Source organism: Procambarus clarkii, chromosome 63 (genome assembly GCF_040958095.1).
Source record: "Procambarus clarkii isolate CNS0578487 chromosome 63, FALCON_Pclarkii_2.0, whole genome shotgun sequence".
In the NCBI taxonomy this organism is placed as follows: domain Eukaryota; kingdom Metazoa; phylum Arthropoda; class Malacostraca; order Decapoda; family Cambaridae; genus Procambarus; species Procambarus clarkii.
In genome coordinates this window covers 20,463,895-20,486,352 of record NC_091212.1, presented here as the reverse complement: position 1 = coordinate 20,486,352, position 22,458 = coordinate 20,463,895, and the positions used below count along the sequence as shown (strand labels likewise).

The 22,458-nt window shown below is 43.3% G+C and overlaps 1 protein-coding gene across 2 annotated transcripts in view; it reads right to left on the bottom strand.

Moving 5' to 3' along the window:
- The window catches only part of Rhp (GTP-Rho-binding protein rhophilin), a 319,468-nt gene that overhangs the window by 33,554 nt on the left and 263,456 nt on the right, over positions 1-22,458 (bottom strand). For both annotated transcript variants that reach the window (XM_069308794.1, XM_069308795.1), the window contains exons 8-12: positions 19,059-19,172; positions 18,265-18,532; positions 16,308-16,502; positions 2,633-2,859; positions 815-976 (exon numbers count right to left, since the gene is read on the bottom strand). In XM_069308794.1, coding sequence (XP_069164895.1) covers positions 815-976; positions 2,633-2,859; positions 16,308-16,502; positions 18,265-18,532; positions 19,059-19,172 — 966 coding nt within the window. The remainder of the gene's footprint in view (positions 1-814; positions 977-2,632; positions 2,860-16,307; positions 16,503-18,264; positions 18,533-19,058; positions 19,173-22,458) is intronic.

Sequence of the window (22,458 nt, the reverse complement as noted above, 5' to 3'; positions counted from 1 at the left end):
CTCCATACACAGTTTCAAATGTAGGTATGATAGAGCCCAGTAGGCTCAGGAATCTGTACACCAGTTGATTGACAGTTGAGAGGCGGGACCAAAGAGCCAAAGCTCAACCCCCGCAAGCACAATTAGGTGAGTACAATTAGGTGAGTACAGAGCCAGAGTGAATGGGTGGAATGTGTGAAACCTTGGTTCGGCTTCAGTAGAAGCCTCAAAGATACCTCATGGGTACAGTAATACCCCAGGTTGCAATCCTTTTGAGCATGTCATGGTCTAGTCGTCTAGACTCTCTAGAGCATGTGCCTGGGAACACCCAGCACATAGGTTCGAATCCTCATCACAGTTCCTACGTATTCTCTCTTCGAGGCCGAGGTTTAGTTTTAACTATGCAGTAGTTTGTTTTGATTTGCCTTTCTTTCTGGGTGCCTTCCCTTGGATAATGGCAAAGATGATACACATTAAATGTAAATTGTTCATTGGCACCTTACTCATAGGCTCCTTGCACCTCTATTGCACCTCTAGGGGGACCAGGTTCTGGCTCACAATCCCCAGTAGGCCAATAGAACTCCGCGACTGATGACACCAAGTAGTACGGCAGTGAATTAGTGTGATAAGCTTCAGGAGGCCAACGGGGCTCCCCACATAATATCAAGATTTCAAAGTGCATCTATGCAGAATCAGTTCACTTCATCCATCAAAGTTTCAGAGAAAAAATTTTTGTATACTGTAACCACCATGGTATTAAGAATTAATATATAGAAGTCAAAAAGCACATTTCAAAAATAATCTTCATATACATAAAAGGCTAAAAGGAACATACTTTTGGTAACTTGTAGTAAGTCTTGTCACAAGGAGTAACAAGTGTTAAGCTGAGCATGTTTCCTGCATCACGAATGAGGCCAACAACCTCATCGTGTGGCATCCACTTCACATCACGATTACCAATGCAAACCACTAAATCGCCCTCATTTACACCAGCCCTCTGTAGGATATAGGCAAGTCTCAGTACACTGACATTATATTATTGCAAAAGATATAAAAAGATACAATATACATACTGTTGAATAGTATAGTATATAAAATAGTTACTCTTTCAATATTCAATATATTATTGTCATTATTACCTAATTACTCATTTTTATTTGGTGGGAAGACATCAGCTGTGAAGAAATAAGACAGCAATATAGGAGATGATGATTTATGACTGATAAACTTCCCCCTTCATTTGCCATATCAATATTCTGCAGTATCACACAAAATCAGCATCATCACACAAAAAAGCAAACCATCCATAGCAGAACCCGACCACTTCATACAATCAGATGTTAAGTGCTACCTGTGATTTTCTAATTCAAACAAAATTACCTACTATTACTCGGTTTAACCCTTAAACTACTGTGACACGTCATATGACATGTTAGAGTACTATGCAAGATTTAAACGGCCAACGGATACACGGGGTTCACCTCACCATCTTGTAAAGGGTTCTTGTAAATAGACGCCATTTATAAAAAAAAATTGTGGGCAACATTCCCGGGTGTGAGGGCTTCAGTACAGAGTGAGCCACCAAGGCTAGCGCTACAGCATGAGCTCACAGCCCTGCTGTTCAGCTTGTGACCACAGCATCACCTAAAAATGTCAAAATACATAAGTACATGCTATTATTTAGCAATGATATTATTACAGAAGACCCCTGACTGTGATAAAAATGACCAGGATTCTGATAACAGCAGGATTGTTGTGATAATTAGCACTGTAGTGGGTGGAGTAATCTTGGTGGGGAGGGAGATAGTGTTGTCTGCTGACTGTGTGTAACAACCTTTTACTGTCTGGACTCACTATACCAGCTTAGTGGTTCACTATGGTGAACAAAACATGTAGGTACTTATATATAATGTCTGTATATAGTGAATAAAAGCAAAAACAGTATGGTGGGAGGAGAATGTTGGGGAGTTGCGTGAGGAGGGGGAGAGAGAGTGGCAGCCAGTGCCGGGCTGCCTGTGCCACTGCCACTCAGCGTATCAACTTAGTGGTTCGTTATGGTGAACACAAATGTAGATACTTGTATATAACATGTATATATAGTGTATTAACAGCAAAAGGAGTGTTGGGAGAAGCCATTTTGGTGAGGAAGGTGGCAACATCTGTATGTAAATGCAGATGTTGCCACCTATGCCAATGCCAAAATGCCAAAACGCTGCTGAATTTTAAACTCCAGCTCGATAAAATCATCAGGACAAATGTGGGGAAACCTCTGACAAGTCGACAGCTTCCTGCCCTTGTTGAAGCCACTAGAGAGATAGTGGCCCTCAGGTAAATTCAGGTATTGTATAATATTTAAAGGCTTGGCCCTAAAATGCAATTAGGATTCTAAAATCAGTTCTCCCAATGAAAATATTTTCATCATGTAAAATAATTACAATAAATTGAACCCAAACGTCTTTTTTCTAATGCAATATTAGATACTGTATTGGTGCAAATAACATGCACAAGATATTTATCCCAATATCTTGTGCACGACATTAAGTGTCAAACTTGCTCCATTTGCAGCTACTTACAGTATTCGAAATCATTTATGATTTAGTCAGATATAAAATGAGGGCACTGAGAACAACTCGACAATATTCATGGGTCTTACCTCAGCCAGGCTTCCTCTGTCAACACCAGCTATTACCACAGGGGCATCCCCTCTCACTGAAAAGCCAAAACCTTGAGTGACAGTTCGCGTTATCGAGATGGGCCGCGGTGCTGACCATTGGTGCTTCGCAGAAAAAACAGCCACTGGCCCCAATAGCTTAAATACGTCCTCTACACGATGTTGTGAGAAGTCCGGAGCAGTCAGAGATAACTGAATCTTTGTTGCAGCTGTAAAATCAAATTGTTGTACTTCTCTTAACCAATTTAAAAAAAAGAAATACCTTATCTAATATAATTCTCTCACATTTCTCATCCTAAGCAAGACAATCTGTTTTGCTGTTTTGTGAATAGCAAATACTGTATTGTTATTATTGTTACCTCTAAATTTACAGAATCCAAAATAATGTAGGCTATGCCTTTCATCATTATGTATCACTTTAAAAACCAGTGCTGAATGTAATGAAACACCATTTTCTGGGTAGAGCCCCCAAGGCTTCTCAAAGCTATTGGACCAATATTAGTTAATATTAATACGGGGCTACTTCAGTCATATGGAGTTGTCATGCCTACCGGGGACCACTAGCCAGAACATGGTCCACTCAGAAAGGCAAAGGAACTAATGGCCTATGAAACTTACATGCATGAAAGTATTCACGTCTAACATCGATTGGGGATGAGCAATAAGAAAGATAGGCGCTGCAAAACAGACCCCCTCCTGGTACAAATATTGCAACCTAAGACTGAACAAAGGCTAGAAACCCCTTTACCCACCCCCCCTCTCCCAAGAAAAACAAACAAACAAGCAACATGCCATCACCGCTTGCCACTCGTTCACACCGACCCCAAGGGAGGGGAGATGGGGGTCCCAGCCACCTGGGTAGTGCCCCATCTTCTGGGGCACTATCCAGAAAATGGCATTTCATTACATTCAATACTAATTTTCTATGGGGAAGCCCCGTCAACTCCATGGAACTAACTACCCAAAGAGAAATTATAAGGGACTTCCCTGGGGAGGCAGCTGCATCGCACAACTAATAACGAAGACGAGACAACTGGCTGCAACCGCCAACCCAAGGCGACAAGACTGCCGAGGGTCTGGCACATTAACAAGTTATCAGGCAGCCAGGACCCTGTTGCGATCTCCAAAACCCCAGTGCCTGAATGTCCGCCCTAGACATATTGCCAAACACAGCAGCCAAAGCTGCGAACTTATGAACATCATGGGCATGAGGGTAGACCACAGGCTGGTTAGACTTGACAACCCTGCGGACGACCTGAGGGACCCTGAGCCCTGTAACAGGGAACCAGAGAAACCGGGGGTAAACCATGCCCCCGGACACAGAAGCCAAGGTGCACAGAAAACAGCATAAAGCCACAACTAGGCAACACATGATGCCCCCCACGGCCTGACTAACCAAGAATCAATAACCCACGGACCCCTCCAAAACCCGCCATCTCGTTCTTCGCCAGAAAAGGAGGAGACCACTGCAAATGAACAAAACGTCCACCCGAACCAAAATAACAAAAGCCTCTGTGCTGAAGGAGAGCATGAAGCTCCCCGACCCAACCCCCCCGAAGCCAAAGCCAACGAGAAAGCTTTCTGGAAACAACTTTGGACCGAAGGGGCCACCACAAACCTAGGAGAAAGGAAGGCACCCAGTTCAAAGACCAGAACAGCTCAGGCGGTGCATGAGCAGTCTGGAGATGGAAAAAGACACGAGAAAGCTTGCGAAATGGAGCCTAAGTGACATCCACCCCGAACGCAAGCTAGAGCGTCTCCACCAACACCGCATGATGCGAGGCGATAGTATTCAGCATAAGATGCCTGTTTTGAAAGAGCCAAGAAAGAAAAACCAACATAACACAATCCAAGACCTAAGAATACCTACGTATGGAAAGGAAATGGCAAAAACACCGCCAAGAGACTTCATACTGTGTTATGACCCCCCCCCCCCCATGTAGCCTGGGTGGAACGAGTCTACCCAGGGAGGGTTATTCTGCTTTCCGGACCTGAGATTAACCCTTAAGCTGCTAAGGGGTCCCAAGGACATTTACACCCGTGTGCAAAATATTTTTTTTTTGTCTTCTAAAAATGTAGATTTTTGTTCCCTGAGCACGGGAAAAACAAAAAATCGTAGGCGACACATTTTGGCCACAATAAACCGAGGAAGTCTGGCAAAATGCGAGTATTGACAGAGCGGTCATCAGAGGCAGTCAGTGTCACCCAAGCTGTCAGGTAGGAGTTGCCACAAAGATATTATTACCTAATTATTTTAATGTCCTTGATTTTTTCTTAGTTTTTTTGCAGTAATATTATTCAATAGTGTGTAGTGTGATAGATTTATATAATAAAAGGGGTAAATCATTGCTATACTCAAAAGAATGGTGTGCATATTAGTGATTCAATTATTATGGTCATAAAACAAACAAAGTTTTGCTGTTATTAAACTCAATACATAGGTTATATTTAAGTATCTGCATATTTTGTTCACTATAACGATCCTCTAAGTTGGTATTATGAGTCAAAAAGCAACGAGGAGTGACTGCCACACGCCAGTCAGCGACTCGCTGCCACTTCCTCCATCAACAACATCTCACTCACCCACATTCTCCTCCCACCATACTGTTTTTTATTTTATTCACAATATACAGACATTATATATAAGTATCTACATGTTTTGCTCACCACTACTGTACAACTAAACTGATATATTTAGTTCAGACACTAAGAGACGTCGCTATACACACAGTCAGCTGGTGGCTGCCTCCCTCACTCATTCAAGGTCAGATGCACTAAAAATTTCTTCCCCAACAATACTGTTTGTAGTGTTATTACACTATATACACACATTATATATAAGTACTGTAACCAAGCGATTATCCGGGATTCGAGCATCCGGAAAACGCCCTTATACGGCCAAAATCGTGACCGGATAAAGTTCTCAATATCCGGCCAAAATGGCCATGGGAGCCGGATAAAAGCTAGTTTAGCCAGATAAAAAATTGGAGCCGGTTAACTTGCTGCCGATGTTACACTATCTGGACAGTCAGCCGGATAATCATTGAATTGTCTGGATATGAAAGTCATGGGGCGGGCCGTACCGTATTAATCCCGCCTGCCTGTGGCTCGAGACGCATGGTGGAGGAGGGGGTGGGGTGGGTGGGTGGTGTCAAGAGGGTGGGAGGGGAGCGTTGGGAGGGACCACCTGGGTACAGGAATTACCATTAATTTTAGAACAATTCATCACAGCCAAAAAAATGAAGTGCTAGTAATTATGTAATTACTAGCACTTACTTCATTTTTTCAACACTGGTCAACCCATGTGTTCCCATCCCTCGTGTTAAACCAGAGTGCTGTGCCATTAGTGAAATATTCTTTTAAATAACTTTTTTATTTTCATAGTAACTTTGAACATTTTTGGCCAATACTATGTCTGGTAGCAGCATCAATCGTTCTGGAAGTGTTAAGAGGAAGAAGGTTGTCCTAGCAATTAAAGACAAGTTACGTGTTATACACCTCAACCAATGAGGCGTCACAGGCAAGTCAAATAAATGCCTTCAACAAGTGAGGTGCCACAGACAAGCCAAGCGCCGCAACCTTCAACAAGTGAGGCGCAAGCAAGCGCTTTCAACAAGTGAGGCGTCACAGGCAAGCCAAGCGCCTTCAACAAGTGAGGCTTCAGCAGCTAGCAGTTAAAACTAACTTTCCTTAATGAACTGTACAGTAATTTTAAGTGTTAATTTTAGTATTAGTATAAGTGTTAGTATAGGTTAGTATAGGTTACGTAAATTGTTAAGAATTCTTAACGTCAAGATGTGTGGCATAAATCAAGAAGACAAACACCAACAAGATAAGTTGAGGTTTCTAGTTGAATATTTAATAATTATATGTGGCAAGGCAATTCAAATTATGTTGTTTGTAGTATAAAAATAGTTGGAAATGGTCACTTTTGGACTCTTAGGTGAAAAAGTACCATTATCCGGAACACGTGATAATCATGTGTTCCTGATAACTATGCCACTATGTTCATTGGGCACATGGGTGCCCAATGAGCATAGTGGCCACCCTCTACACAGCTAGACAAGTCATGCAGACGATGCCACCTCTGTCACCCAAATGGCTCCTCCCAATAATCCTTTTGCTGTTATTACACTAATACACACATTATATATAAGTATCTACATTTGTGTTCACCATAGAGAACCACTGAGCTGGTATGGTGAATGCAGACAATAACAGGTGGCCACACAATCAGTAAACGATGCTACCTCCCTCCCTCCCTCAGCATAACTCCTCCCACACAGTGCTAATTATCAGAACTATCCTGCTATTATCACAATCCTGGTCATTTTTATCACAGTCAGGGGTCATCTGTAATACTGCCATCACTAAATAATAGCAGTTACATATTTATTTTGACATTTTTAGGTGATGCTGTGGTCACAAGCTGAACAGCAATGCTGTTAGCGCATGCTGCATGCACCAGCCTTGGTTGCTCCCACAGTACTGTACTGTGTCTCTCACACCGGAGAATGTTGCCCATGATTTTTTTAAACATGGTGTCTGTTTGCAAGAGCCCTGAGGAAGCTGATGTGAATCCTGTCTAGCCGCAGACCATTTCAATCATGTCCGGCACTCAATGTCGTACATATACACAATGCACACGGTGAGACATATTACTCAGGGCGTATATATATATGCCATACGCAGTTTAAGGGTTAAGAGCTTAGAAAAAGAAAATATATAATAAACATCAGCGAATAATTTAACACCATCGCCCACTTTGGACACCGCTCACGTCCACTTTTTTCTCTCGAGTCCTAGCCGTGGACTGTGCTCGCATCCAATACAAAATATACTTTTATAAAATTCATTTTTTATCCAATCGACTTGGGGAAAGTTTCAAAATGAGCGCCTTTAGAGTGTGCACAATTTGATATCAAAATGAAAGATGTAACACAAAACTTGATGTCAGAACACTTTAAAGATTATAAATACAATTTTGGTCAAAATTTTAAAATATTTGTTAAAATTCTATTTATTGTGCTATTATTATGGGACTAGTTTTAAAATGTGTGCCTTTAGATTGCAAACAATTTGATGCCAAAATGAAAGATGTAACACAAAAATTTATGTCAGAACACTGGAAAGATATAAATAATTTTATGATGATGAGCATCCAAAATTAAAATACTTGTTAAAATTCTATTTATTGCTCTATTATTATGAGATTAGTTTTAAAATACACGCCTTTTTATTGCAAACAATTTGATACCAAAAATGAAAGATGTAACACAAAAATTGATGTTATCAAACTGAACGAGTATACACACTTGGCTGCGATGTGCAAATTATTGCTCGTTCACGGGGAAACTTTAGGCTTTGCTAAAGGGAGTCAAACTTGGCTTTTAGACAATATATGCATATACAACACCTGCAGGGAATTTAATTGCAAACACAATGATACCAAAACGAACCACGTAACACGAGAATTAAGGTGAAAAAACTGAAACGAGTATACACCCTTGACTGATTGTGTGTGCTCACGGGTAACTTTTGCTGACTTTAGGCTTTGCTGTGGGGAGTCACGCTTGGCTTTTGGACCTTATATGCATATACACCTGTAGGGAATTCTATTGGCAACACAATGATACCAAAACGAACGACGTAGCCCGAGAATTAAGGTGAGAAAACTGAAACGAGTATACACATTCAGTGTCACCGAGCGCTCGCCCACACCGCCAGGACTAGTTCACGCAAAAACACGGAGCGCATGCCCGGGACACGATATTGTTAAGAATATGAACAGAGGATGAGCTTTTAAATAAGCAACATGAAATGAGATGTCGATACGTTGGTGACATGACGTGATGCTAGTCAGACGTCGTGACCTCACTTTAGCCACAATGGTCGTTGGAGATGGTTGTACTTTGTTGATCTCCTGGAAGGAGGAAGAATATAGTTCCCTGTGTTAGTGCTGGAGTGAAGGCAACTTTTTTGCAAGTGTCAGGAAGGTGTTGGGGTACATAGTACATACACCATTTCGCAGTGATTTGGATAAATTAGAGGCAGCCTGGAAGTGAGGGTTTGGTCGCGCCTTTGTAATTACCTAAGTGTAATTACCTAAGTGTAGTTACAGGATGAGAGCTACGCTCGTGGTGTCCCGTCTTCCCAGCACTCTGTCATATAACGCTTTGAAACTACTGACGGTCTTGGCCTCCACCACCTTCTCACTTAACTTGTTCCAACCGTCTACCACTATTTGCGAAAGTGAATTTTCTTATATTTCTTCGGCATCTGTGTTTAGCTAGTTTAAATCTATGACCTCTTGTTCTTGAAGTTCCAGGTCTCAGGAAATCTTCCCTGTTGATTTTATCAATTCCTGTTACTATTTTGTATGTAGTGATCATATCACCTCTTTTTCTTCCGTCTTCTAGTTGTGGCATATTTAATGCTTCTAACCTCTCCTCGTAGCTCTTGCCCTTCAGTTCTGGGAGCCACTTAGTAGCATGTCTTTGCACCTTTTCCAGTTTGTTGATGTGCTTCTTAAGATATGGGCACCACACAACAGCTGCATATTCTAGCTTTGGCCTAACAAAAGTCATGAACAATTTCTTTAGTATATCGCCATCCATGTATTTAAAAGCAATTCTGAAGTTAGAAAGCATAGCATAGGCTCCTTGCACAATATTCTTTATGTGGTCCTCAGGTGATAGTTTTCTATCTAGAACCACCCCTAGATCTCTTTCTTTATCAGAATTCTTTAAAGATTTCTCACATAATATATAGGTTGTGTGGGGTCTATGTTCTCCTATTCCACATTCCATAACATGACATTTATTAACATTAAATTCCATTTGCCAAGTGGTGCTCCATCTACTTATTTTGTCCAGGTCTTCTTGAAGGGCATGACAATCATCTAAATTTCTTATCCTTCCTATTATCTTAGCATCATCAGCAAGCATGTTCATATAATTCTGTATACCAACTGGTAGATCATTTATGTACACAATAAACATCACTGGTGCAAGAACTGAACCCTGTGGTACTCCACTTGTGACATTTCTCCATTCCGATACATTGCCTCTGATTACTGCCCTCATTTTTCTATCAGTCAGAAAATTTTTCATCCATGTTAGAAGCTTACCTGTCACCCCTCCAATATTTTCCAGTTTCCAGAACAACCTCTTATGTGGAACTCTGTCGAAAGCCTTTTTAGGTCCAGATAGATGCAGTCAACCCAACCATCTCTTTCCTGTAATATCTCTGTGGCTCGATCATAGAAACTGAGTAAATTCGATACACAGGATCTTCCAGATCGAAAACCATACTGTCTGTCTGATATTATATCATTTCTTTCCAGATGTTCTACCCATTTAGTTTTGATTAGTTTTTCCAATACTTTCACTATTACACTTGTCAATGATACAGGTCTATAATTGAGGGGGTCTTCCCTGCTGCCACTTTTGTAGATTGGAACTATGTTAGCCTGTTTCCACACGTCTGCTACGATTCCTGTACACAGGGATGCCTGAAAGATCAGGTGAAGTGGAATGCTGAGCTCAGATGCACATTCTCTCAGAACCCATGGTGAAACGCCATCTGGGCCAGCTGCTTTGTTCTTGCTGAGCTCCTTTAGCATATTTTCCACTTCATCTCTAGACACCTCTATTCGCTCTATGTTGCTCTCTGGAATTCTTATTGTGTCTGGTTCTCTGAAGATTTCATTTTGTACAAACACACTTTGGAACTTTTCGTTTAATGTTTCACACATTTCCTTTTCATTTTCCGTGAATCTGTTTCCCATTTTCAACCTCTGGATATTATCTTTTACCTGCAATTTGTTGTTTATGAATTTGTACAATAGGCCCGGTTCTGTTTTACATTTATCCGCTATCCCTTTTTCAAAATTTCTTTTCGCCTCTCTCCTCACTGCCGTATAGTTGTTTCTCGCATCTTTGTATCGCTGGTATGTTTGGGGGTTTGGCCTCTTCCTATACTGATTCCATTTTTGTGTCTTTTGGTCTCTGGCCCTCTCACAATTTCTGTCGAACCAATCCTGTTTTCTGGCCCTGCATCTCTGTTTTGGTATGAATGTTTGTGTGCCTTCCTTGTATATTTTTAAAAATTTGGCATACATTTCATTTACTTCCCTGCCTAGCAACAATTCTGCCCAATTACACATTAAAAAAAATTTCGAAATTCCCCACAGTGACCTCTCCTTAACCCTTAAAGTGCGCATCACGTCATATGACGTGCTGGATGTTGTTCCAGTCAACTGCGCATCACGTCATATGATGTGTTGGAGTACTATGCAAGATTTAAACAGCCCGCGGATACACGGGGTTCACCACACCTTCATCAGGGCTCTTGTAAACAGATGCCATTTTAAAAAAAAATTGTGGGCCAAACTCCCGGGTGTTATTGGCCTCAGTATTGAGTGAGCAACCAAGTCTGATGCACGCAGCATGAGCGAACAGCACTGCTGTTCAGCTTGTGACCACAGCATCGCCTAAAAATGCCAAATTATACTTGTTCATGCTATTATGTAGCGATGATATTATTACAGAAGACCCCTGACTGTGATAAAACTGACCAGGGTTCTGATAATAGCAGGATTGTGGTGATATTTAGCTCTGTGCGCCATGGAAGTAGGAGTAATGCTGTGGGAGGGAGGGTGGTGGCGATGTCTTTTGACTGTGTGTGGCCACCTTTTATTGACTGCACTCAGCATACCAGCTTAGTGGTTCACTATGGTGAACACAAATGTAGATACTTATATATAACGTGCGTATAAAGGGTATAAACAGCAAGAGAAGGTTTGGAGCCGCCATTTTGGTGAGGGCGGTGGCGTCGTCTGCACGACGCCACCGTGCAGACGACGGTGTTGTTTACTGGTTACCACGATGGTCTTTGGGCACCATACCAGTTTATTTGTACAAGTATGATGAATAAAACAGGTAGATATTTATATATAATGTGTGTATATAGCGTAATAACACCACACAGTATTGTTGGAGGAGAAATATTAGTGCGTCTGGCCTTGAGGGCTGCCGCCGATCAGCTGACTGTGTGAGTAGCCACATCTTTGTGCCTTTACTCACCATACAAGCTTAGATGTACAGTTATGGTGAACAAAACATGTAGATACCTATATATAACGTCTGTATATAAGATATATAGCGTAATAACACCACACAGTATTGTTGGAGGAGAAATATTAGTGCGTCTGGCCTTGAGGGCAGCCGCCGATCAGCTGACTGTGTGTGTAGCCACATCTTTGTGCCTTTACTCACCATACATGCTTAGATGTACAGTTATCGTGAACAAAACATGTAGATACTTATATATAACGTCTGTATATAGTGAATTATAGCAAAAACATTATTGTGGGAGGAGAATGTGGGTGAGTCAGATGACTGGAGGGAGGGCGGGAGTGGCTGGCTGGTAAACGGCGGTCACTCCTCGTTACTTTTTGACTCATAATAGCTACTTAGTGGTTCGTTATAGTGAACAAAACATGCAGATACTTATATATAACCTGTGCTTATAATGTAATAACCGACAAAGTATTTGTTCACTGATTGATGAACATAATTTAATCAACACTATGCACACCATATTTTTGAGTACAGCAATGATTCACTCATTTTATTATATAAATATATCAAACTACACACTATTGAATAATATTACAGCAAAAAAAGTATGAAAAATCAATCAGAGACATTGAAATACTTCGGTAATTATCTCTTTGTGGCAACTCCGGCCTGACAGCTTGCGAGCAACAGACCGCCTGGGACGCACGCTGAGTCAGCGCCTATAATTTGCCAGACTTCCCAGCCCTATAGCGGGCAATATATGCCACTTACGATTTTTTTATTATTTTTCCCGTGATCAGTGAACACAAATTAACAGGTTAGAAAGAAAAAATAATTTTTTTTTTTCAAAATGACATGCGCCTGTGGGGATGACAGGATATTAACCCTCAAACCGCTAGGGACCCAAATGGAATTCACACCCACAGGCGCAACAAAAACAAAAAAAATCCAAAAAATTCTTTCGTCTTATAGAAGTGTTCATTTTTGTTCCCTGATCACGGACAAAATAACAAAAAAATCGTAGGTGGCATACTTTAGCCGCAATAGGGTAGGGAAGTGTGGCAAAAAAGGGGTGTTGGCAGAGCCTTCGCCAGACGAGGTCTACTCCACCCGAGCTGTCAGACGGCAGTTGCCACAAATATATTATTACCTAATTATTTCAATGTCTCTGAATGATTTTTTCTTAGTTTTTTTGCAGTAATATTATTCCATACAGTGAATTGTGGTATATTTATATTATAAAATGTGTGAACCATCGCTGTACTCAAAATTATGGTGTGCATATTAGTGATTCAATTATTATGTTCATAAAACAATAAACAAATAGTTTTGCTGTTGTTACACTATATACACATGTTATATATAAGTATTTGCATGTTTTGTACACCATAATGAACTACTAAGTTGGTCTTGTGAGTCAAAAAGCAACGAGGAGTGATCGCCAAACACCAGCCAGCCACTCACTGCCACTCCCTCCCTCAACACCACCTCACTCACCCTCATTCACCTCCCACAATACTCTTTCTGTATATATTCACTATACACAGACGTTATATATACGTATTTACATGTTTTGTTCACCATAACTGTACATCTAAGCTTGTATGGTGAGTAAAGGCCATAAGACGTAGCTACTCACACAGTCAGCTGATCGGCGGCCGCCCTCAAGGCCAGACGCACTAATATTTGTCCTTCAACAATATTGTTTGTGGTGTTATTACGCTATATACACACATTATATATAAGTATCTATCTGTTTTATTCACCATACCTGAACAAATAAACTGGTATGGTGCCCAAAGACCATAGTGGCCATCAGTAAACAACATGCCAAGTCGTGCAGACGACGCTCCTCCCTCACCAAAATGGCGGCTCCCAACCTACTCCTCTCGCTGTTATCTCACACTATACACACGTTATATAGAAGTATCTACATTTGTGTTCACCATATCGAACCACTAAGCTGGTATGGTGAGTGCAGTCAATAAATGGTGGCCACACACAGTCAGAAAATGACGCTACAACCCTCCCTCCCACAGCCTTACTCCTCCCTCCATGGAGCACAGTGCTAAATATCACCACAATCCTGCTATTATCAGAATCCTGGTCAGTTTTATCACAGTCAGGGGGCTTCAGTAATACTATCACTGCTAAATAATAGCAGTATCATTTATATTATGGTATTTGTAGGCGATGCTGTGGTCACAAGCTGAACAGCGGTGCTGTGAGCTCGTGCTGCGTGCACCAGCCTTGGTGACTTGCTCAATACTGACGCTGTAACACCCAAGAATGTTGGCCTGGATTTTTTTCCTAGGTGGCATCTGGCAACTATCGGTCGTGGCTGTACTATAGCTGCCCCTATCCCAGGCGGGGCGTTTAAATTATAGCGCTAGACACGGAATCATATATAAATGATGTGCGCGGTTTCGGTTTTGTCACTGATATCATTTATATATGATATGCGCGGTTTGAGGGTTAAACCCCGAGCATGTTAAGGGTTAAATCGAGTTTATCAACTGTTTCAATGTCCCAACTGTTTCAATGTCTTTGTGGAACTTTGTGTGTGCTCCTTCAACAGTAAGGAAGTAAGCAAGCGTTTCTGTTGTGGAGCCTGCAGGACGACTCCGTGTACTCAAGCCAGGACTAGAAGAAACCTTGTGAAGCAGTCCTATAGCGATTTTTGTGGGGCGGCCTGTTTGTGAGCGCCATGTTGAGGGCAGTGAGTGAGCGTCCTATGTTATAAATCCCTGCAGTAAGCCTGTTTAATCGTTTGTTAGATTAGCTACTGGTGTTTAATCGTGTGCCCAGCAGTCATAGTGAACATTTGTATATATTGGGGTAGTAATTTTATTGAGCTAAAGTAGTTAAAATTAGGAGGATATGCTGGAGGCAACAGCGGTGCACTCTCACTCTCCTGTGTCTGGTGAGCAACAGAGGGGTGGCAGCCCCCAGTGATGCGGCTGGAGGGGTCCTGAAAGGACCAGAACAGATGCCGCAACCAAACCCAACCCAGCGGGTAAATGAATAACTGGACCTGGGACAGAGTGGTCCTCCGAAAAGAGGGGAAAAGAATCCAGGGGGGTTCAGATGGGACAAGTCCAGAATGAACTGCAGATCCGCAGCCCTGCTTCGGTATTGGAAACAGGCGGTAAACCATCTGAGGGATGAGGTCGTTTTGACCACACCCAAGTACACCCACTCCAGTATGACCCGACAATGCAAAGGGGAAGAAACCTGCCCCGCCAGCCCAGAACCCCCCAGAGGGGGAGGAGCCACCCAATGCCACCTCAGGTCGGAGGGCACTACTTGAAATGCCCCCAAATCGTGGGACCAAATGTGGGCAAACAGAGCCAGTCCCGTCAATGCCCTGTCACCAGAGCAACCGGCGAAAGGGCAGGCGGCCCTTCCGAATAAATGACTTGCGAGGTCATTTTGCTTTGGAGGTCAAACAGGATTCTGATGGCCCAGAATTTACTGAATATTCCAGGTCCTTGGCACTCTTGTGTGGACTTGGGTCATGTCTCTTAGCAGGAAGTCTCATCCTCATTCTAATTCCTGCAGTGCTTCCTCCTTCAGGGCAAGTTCCCATGTTTCCTTCCTTCTCCATGAATATTTAACTTCAGAACCAGAAGCGGCTCCCCACAGAAAACCAGCACTGAATATAAAGAAATGCAAAATTCTGGACAAGCCCCAGTGGCTAACTGATTACCTCCCTCCCCTCCACCCAGTGGCTAACTGATTACCTCCCTCCCTTCCACCCAGTGGCTAACTGATTACCTCCCTCCCTTCCAAGTCATTGAGTGGATGCCTACATCTGCCCAAGAACTAAGCTTGGGGACGCCAGCTGGCAGTGGGCTACCCCTCCCCAAAATGAGTGAGGGAGGTGGGGTGAATGAGCTTGCGCTAGTTCGGGGACAATTCAATCATTTGTTTGCATAGAGTTTTTTCTGCTGGTTTTGAGGCTTCAGTCTCATTTTAATCTAGCAGTAGTTTGTTTTGACCCAATGACTTCCTTCTTGCCTTCCCCAGTGAGGTGGCCAAACTAAATGTCACAGCTCCCTTCACTTCTGTGAGGGGGGAAGTCCTGGTTCTGGCTCTGGTCCCCAGTAAGCCTCTAGAACTCTATGGCTGATGTGACCAAGTAGATGGTAACCATCTCGGCATTTAGATTCAGGGAACAACCGGGGCTCACCCAGAAAATGACGTGTCATTACATTCAACACTTTTTTAAATTCTCTAGAGAACTAAACTCATTAACAGTTTGCAGCTCAGTATGAACTGGAAGAAAATGACATTGGTTAGCTTAAAATATCACTAGCTGATCATTAAGTCAAGATGTACATAACACTAAGCTGACTGCAAGTTTAACTAATAAGAATTGGCATAACTCTAAAATTGCATAATGTTGATTATTAATATTTTATTTAACCACTGTAATTTTCATAAGAATTTAGTTAAACAGTATACAGTATTTGAATACAATATCTCAAACAAAACCCAATTAAAGATTTTTAATAAATATGGGATTTTGGAGGAGAATGGGTTATAAAATCTCTCCGTCCAAGCATACATACATGCAATGGGTGGTGGGTCCCAAACATTTAGTAGGTCTTCTTCTTCTTCGTAAAGATCAAGAAGGTGAACAGCAGCTTCATGACCAAAGTGCAATACCTCTGTCAGAGCAGATTTTTTCTTAAGATCCCGACACATACGCTGCTGCCGCATTGCCTCCTCATGAACTAGTACCGACTCACGACAATGAGCCAGACCTTGTAGGATGAAGGAAGATATTTGTTAGGATTTAACAAACTTCTAGAAATTATTGTGTATACCAAAAACACTGTACTATCAAAGTTTTAATGTTCATTATGCCCATTTATACTGAAATGAATGTTTTGTAATATGACTATCCCCCCATGCTCTAAATAAACTATACATAAAACATTACCCCACATCAACAAAGTGGTAAAATGCAAACGGGCATCACCAGAGGGCCTACCCAGAAAGGAAAAGGCAAGGACCAAGCCTTGGTTGACCCCCTCCCCTCCCCTTCACACTGCAGAAACAGAACCCAGTAGCAAAAAAACACCATTGAACATAATGAAACACCAATTTCAAGATAAGCCCCCTGAGGCTCCTCAAGAAAACCATAGGGGTTGAGGCTGCAAAGACACAATCACCCCCCCCCCCTTAAATAAAGCAGAAAAAACAGCTACAGTCAGAAACCAAAAGGAAAAAATGGATACGGAAGGGGAGTTCCTCTCCCATCTGGAAAAGGAAATAGGCCATATCTAAACATGGGTGAGGGTAACTCGCTAGCAAGCCACTGACCCACAGAGAACCCACTGCAGCCCAATTGCAGAATGTCAAGCAAAGAAATTCCCCAACCCTAAAAAGTAAAAGGGCAATAGACAAGATCTGAGCAACCCAAGGAAAAGGTGCCCAGACACAGCTGAACTATCTTCAACAAGAGGAGAATGGTCGAGGACTGCATACACCACACCAAGCCCCCGAAGGAAGAAAGAACACCCACAATCCAGGGAAAGATCTTGACCCCAAACCCAATGGATACCAAAACCCTGGAAAAAAAACCAAGGCAAACCCGCCCACACCAACACCGAGAACAGACAAGCTGGTGAAACCAGCAGAAAAAGGAATGAATTCAGGGAACTGGAATGACCCCAAATCATACACACGGAGTAATATCCAAGGAACAAGCTCAACCAGCTACAGGGGATACAAAGAAACTCCAGTGGTGCTGTGAATGGATTTAATGGCTTTAATTATCTTATTAATGTTTGAAGAATACAAAAATTATTTGTGGATGGCACCAAAGACCAAGTAAGCAGAAGGGGCCCCAATGAAACCACCTGAGGCTTTCTTCCTTCCCCCAGAGTCCCCACATAAAAGCAAAAACCTTGACACAGAGCCAGGATCCATGCCAGACATATGACCCACATGGGAGAACCCACATCCATGCTTATGTAAACACACACAGACCTCAAATGGGAAACTAGCTACAGGTAATTCCCTCATTTTTTCCTCTCAATCTTTATATAACTTTTTTGAAAGTATTTTAAACGACTTGTTTCCAAATAAATTGCAGCAGGTAATTTTATCATCCTTCAACCCCTTCTCCCTAGAAACAATGGGTAAGCAAAATAAAACACCATACAACTGTTCATACTTAGGTGAATGACAACCACCTCCAATGCTCGATCTCGGTGACCACTTGGATGAACAATCCTCACAATGTAACATTTATATGTTCCACTGAACATTTAGTACCGAATGCAATTTGTTCGGACCATCTGGGAATTCGTTAGTGAGTGAGTTCGTTAGAGTGAAGATGCACTATTAAATTTCAAGCTGGAGGATAAAATACAGTCATACAAACTATGCTTATCCCATAATAAATAATATGGATGGTAGGAACAGATTTGATATTATTACAACAATGTTTACATAATTAAAATATGGATAAATCACAACACACGTGTAAACTGGCTATTAGACAATCATTATACTTGCCGAGAAGGGTACGTTCTTGATGGTTGGTAGGAACGCTAATTTCTAAGGTAGTATTGCTAACAGGTGGCAGGTGGACAAATTGCAGAGCATTCTGAACCCTAATGCTAAGTTGCTCCTGATCTCTCTCGTCAATGGGGAGAGTAAGCAATGCTTCAGCCATACGGTAATGGGCACGACCTCGATAATATTCTGCCTTTATGTGAACCATGCTGATCCATGAGGCTGGTACATAGTCCTTCACTGATGCACCCGAGATTGTTTTCAACACCTGATAAGTAATATGTTAAATATGAGCCATTTGGAATGTTCAATAAACAAATTTTTTACCTTTTCTGGTTTCTTATTTTCTTACATACACAATCATAAATATAGATGATGTGTTACTACATTAACTTTTTAATGTATACTTTAATTTTTAAAACAATATGCTTGTAAAAGAAACAATAAATATCAACAATTTAAAAGTGCAAATGTTTTACTGGTGCACGAGTAAACACGACACTGCAAGTTCAAGAATTTATTCATTATAAATATGGAAAAGGGTAATGCTTATTAACCCCTGCACTCTGCACCTGTTTTTGGCAAAAATGTCATATTGTAACTGTTAAGGACATATTTTTGTTGTTTTTATAAATGTTCATGTAAAGTTAATGTCAAAATGTTTCCAAACTCAACCATTTTCCTTTCAAATCACAGTAAGAAGTTCTGCGCATTTAAGTGGTTAAACCTGAAAAATAATAGTATAAAGAATAAAAAGAACCCACCATTACCTGGACAAGAATATAAGGAATTACCTGTGAATACTCGTGAGCAACCTGTGCTGCTTCTTGGGACAATTCTACAACAGTCTCCAGATCTTCGCTATGACCCAATAGCGCCTTCTCGTGCAGACACTCCCGAGCCTGAGCCTAAACCACAACATACACATCATTAAAATTAATGTGCAGAGAATCACAAATCGTTAATTCTTTGTTGCAACAATAATAATTTCATACCAGACCTACTCAAGTTAGAATGCCTAGTTAGTTCTTCAAATTACTGTACAGTTATAAAATTAGGAATTTTTTAATGGTCTTGTAATTAAAAGAAATTGTAATTAGCCCTTAACCCTTGTGTTGGTAAGGGCTATTTGGCCATTGTCACCCACAGGCGCATAGCAAAAAAAAAACAGCGCTGAATGTAATGAAACGCCATTTTCTGGGCGAGACCCAGAGGCTCCCTGGAGCTATACCAGGCTGATATGCTAATGTCAGACTTTGGCATCAGTCATGTGTATGGAGTTCTTAAGGCCTACCGGGGACCATGGCCAGAACCTGGCCCCCTCAGAGAGGCAATGGGGAGCAATGGCCTATAGAAACCCCCGTGTGGTTGGAAGCATTCTACGTCTGCCATCGACCGGGTCAAACATCCAGAAAGGCATCCCAAAAGCAAACCCCTATTCTGGTAAAAATTGCTACCAAAAGCTGAACTAGTGGATAGAACTCCCCAACAGAAAACAAGCAAACAAGTATGATGTCACACGTCACCACGACTCTGTCTGCACAGTTCCCCCCTCCCCGGGAGAGGGAAGGGGGAGCCCCAGACCTCTCATGCCAACTATCCACCCATCAGTTCTGAGGCTGGATGTCAAAACACACGAAAAACCGTCGACCGGGAGGGAGGGAGGGTTGCCAGGGAGCCTCCAGGTCTCACCCAGAAAATGCCATTTCATTACATTCAACGCTGGTTTTCTAGGGGAAGCCCCGTCAGCTCCCTGGAGCTAACTACCCACAGAGGATGGTCAAAGGGACTAATCCGGGAGTCGAACACCACGCACTCCTCAATGGAAAGCGAGACAACTGGCTGCAACCGCCCACCCCAAGGCGACACAGGCTCAAACGAGCCCGGGAATGACACAAGACAACAAGCAGCCAGACCCCTGTATGACCGCCAAAAAGCCCAGTGCACGAAGTCAGCAAGAACACGCCGCCAAAATGGCAGCAAGAGCAGCAAAGCCACGAATGCCACGGACAAAGAACACAGGCTTGCTAGCCGCATTAACACGGCGGACGACCTGGGACACCTTCTCACGCGAACAGGGAAGAACGGAACCAGATCAACCGAAAGCGCGCCCAGGACACAGAAGCCGCGGCACACAAATAACAGTGGAGGGCCGCAACTGAACACAAAACACAACACACCCCCGGCCCGACCAACCAAGCACCAACAAACCAAGGACCCCCCCCCCCGAACGCTGCAGCCTCACCCTGTGCCAGAAAAGAGGGAGACGGTTGCAACTGAACAAACCAAACGTCATGACCGAAGGAGAGCAAGAAGCTCAGCGACCCGAGCCCTAGAGGCAAACGCCAACAGGAAGAGAACTGTCAAAACAAACCCGAACCGAAGGGGCCACCACCAACCGAGGAGAAGAAAAAGCACGCTGTCCTGAGAACAGGACGGCCCAAGCGGCCCAAGAACAGGCCGGAGGTGAAACAACGCACGAGACAGCCTACGAACGGCACAGATGTAACACCAAGACCGAAAGCAAGCCGAAGTGACTCCGCCAGCGCTGCACAAAACGAGGAGACAGTATGCGGCAAGTCAACGGCCCCCAACCCCCACCAGAAAAGCCAAGCCGACACCAACAAACGCAGCCACCTAAGAAGGGACAGAAGGAAAAGTAAGGACTGCCAAATTACCCCATTACTGCTGCCAAGAAAAGCACTCAGGTGGGACACCAACTACGAAGCCACCCGACCACTTAGCAAAGGTGAGAGACTCGAGGCAGAACCCAACCAGCCCCGTCAAGGTTTATCCAAGCCTAGGAAGAGGCAGAGCCGCAGGAAGATCTCGGGCGCGTCCACCGAGGAGGCAGAGCCGGAAACCCAAGCCGGCAAAGACGGAGACGGAATGTCTGTTGAACAGAAAACCCCCCCAACTCAAGCGAGCTCGCCAGGAGACGAGAAACTACGAGCCCAACGCGAGACCCCAGAGAAGGAACACCTCGAGACCCCGAAAAAGCCCACAGGCAGGGCAAGCCAGGAAAACAGGAACCCAAACCTGGCAACAGGAAAGCCAAATGGCACAAACAAAACACACAACAGCATGAAGGAGATGCACGAGGACGGGAAGTGGTGGAAGCAGGCCCCACACACAGCTGCAAGTGCAGACCTGACAGAGCCCAGGAGATGTCAGGGAAGCGACAGGGAACAGGCAGGACGAAAGAGCCAAAGCGCTACCCCAGGCACAAAACTACAGCAAAATGTCCCCCCCACAACATCCCAACACAGTAACAAGTACCACATGTCACCGTGGCACATGTTACCAATGCACACGCGCACCAGCAACATGCACCACATGCAACACGCAACAGGCAATATGCAACATGTAATCTTGAGGTTATCTTGACATGATTTCGGAGCTTTAGTGTCCCCGCGACCCAGTCCTCGACCAGGCTTCCATCCCCAGGAAGCAGCCCATGACAGCTGACTAACACCCAGGTACCTATTTTACTGCTAGGTAACAGGGGCATAGGGTGAAAGAAACTCTGCCCATTGTTTCTCGCCGGCGCCCAGGATCGAACCCGGGACCACAGGATCAAGTCCTGCGTGCTGTCCGCTCGGCCGACCGGCTCCCTATGCATGCAACATGTAACATGCAACATGTAACAGGCAACATGGAACTGAAAGGAATGTCTCGCAGCGAAGGCAGAGAATGGCGGAGCCTGGCTCCAGACAGGGTCAAAGGTAGATACGAAAGAGCCCAGCAGGCCCCAGCAACCCGCACACTAAGCGACCGACAGTGGAGAGGCGGGACCAAGAGTCAAAGCCCAACCCCAATAAATACAACTAGGGGAGGACAACTAGGGGAGAACAGAGAATCCAATGTTCCAGCAATGTTTGTATCTCACCTTGTATGTACATTACCTGAATAAACATCAGAACTTTAATTTGAATGTACTGTACATGGAAAAGCTAAGCCAGGTACAGCAAGACCTGCAAGGAATGAGGGACCCCGAAAGCATGGGAACAAAGAATCCAAACAAGGAAGGCCCTAGGAAGAAGCACGGAAGGGCCGTACAAAACTCCACAAGCTGGTTGATACCTGGTTGATGGGGTTCTGGGAGTTCTTCTACTCCCCAAGCCCGGCCCGAGGCCAGGCTCGACTTGTGAGAGTTTGGTCCACCAGGCTGTTGCTTGGAGCGGCCCGCAGGAC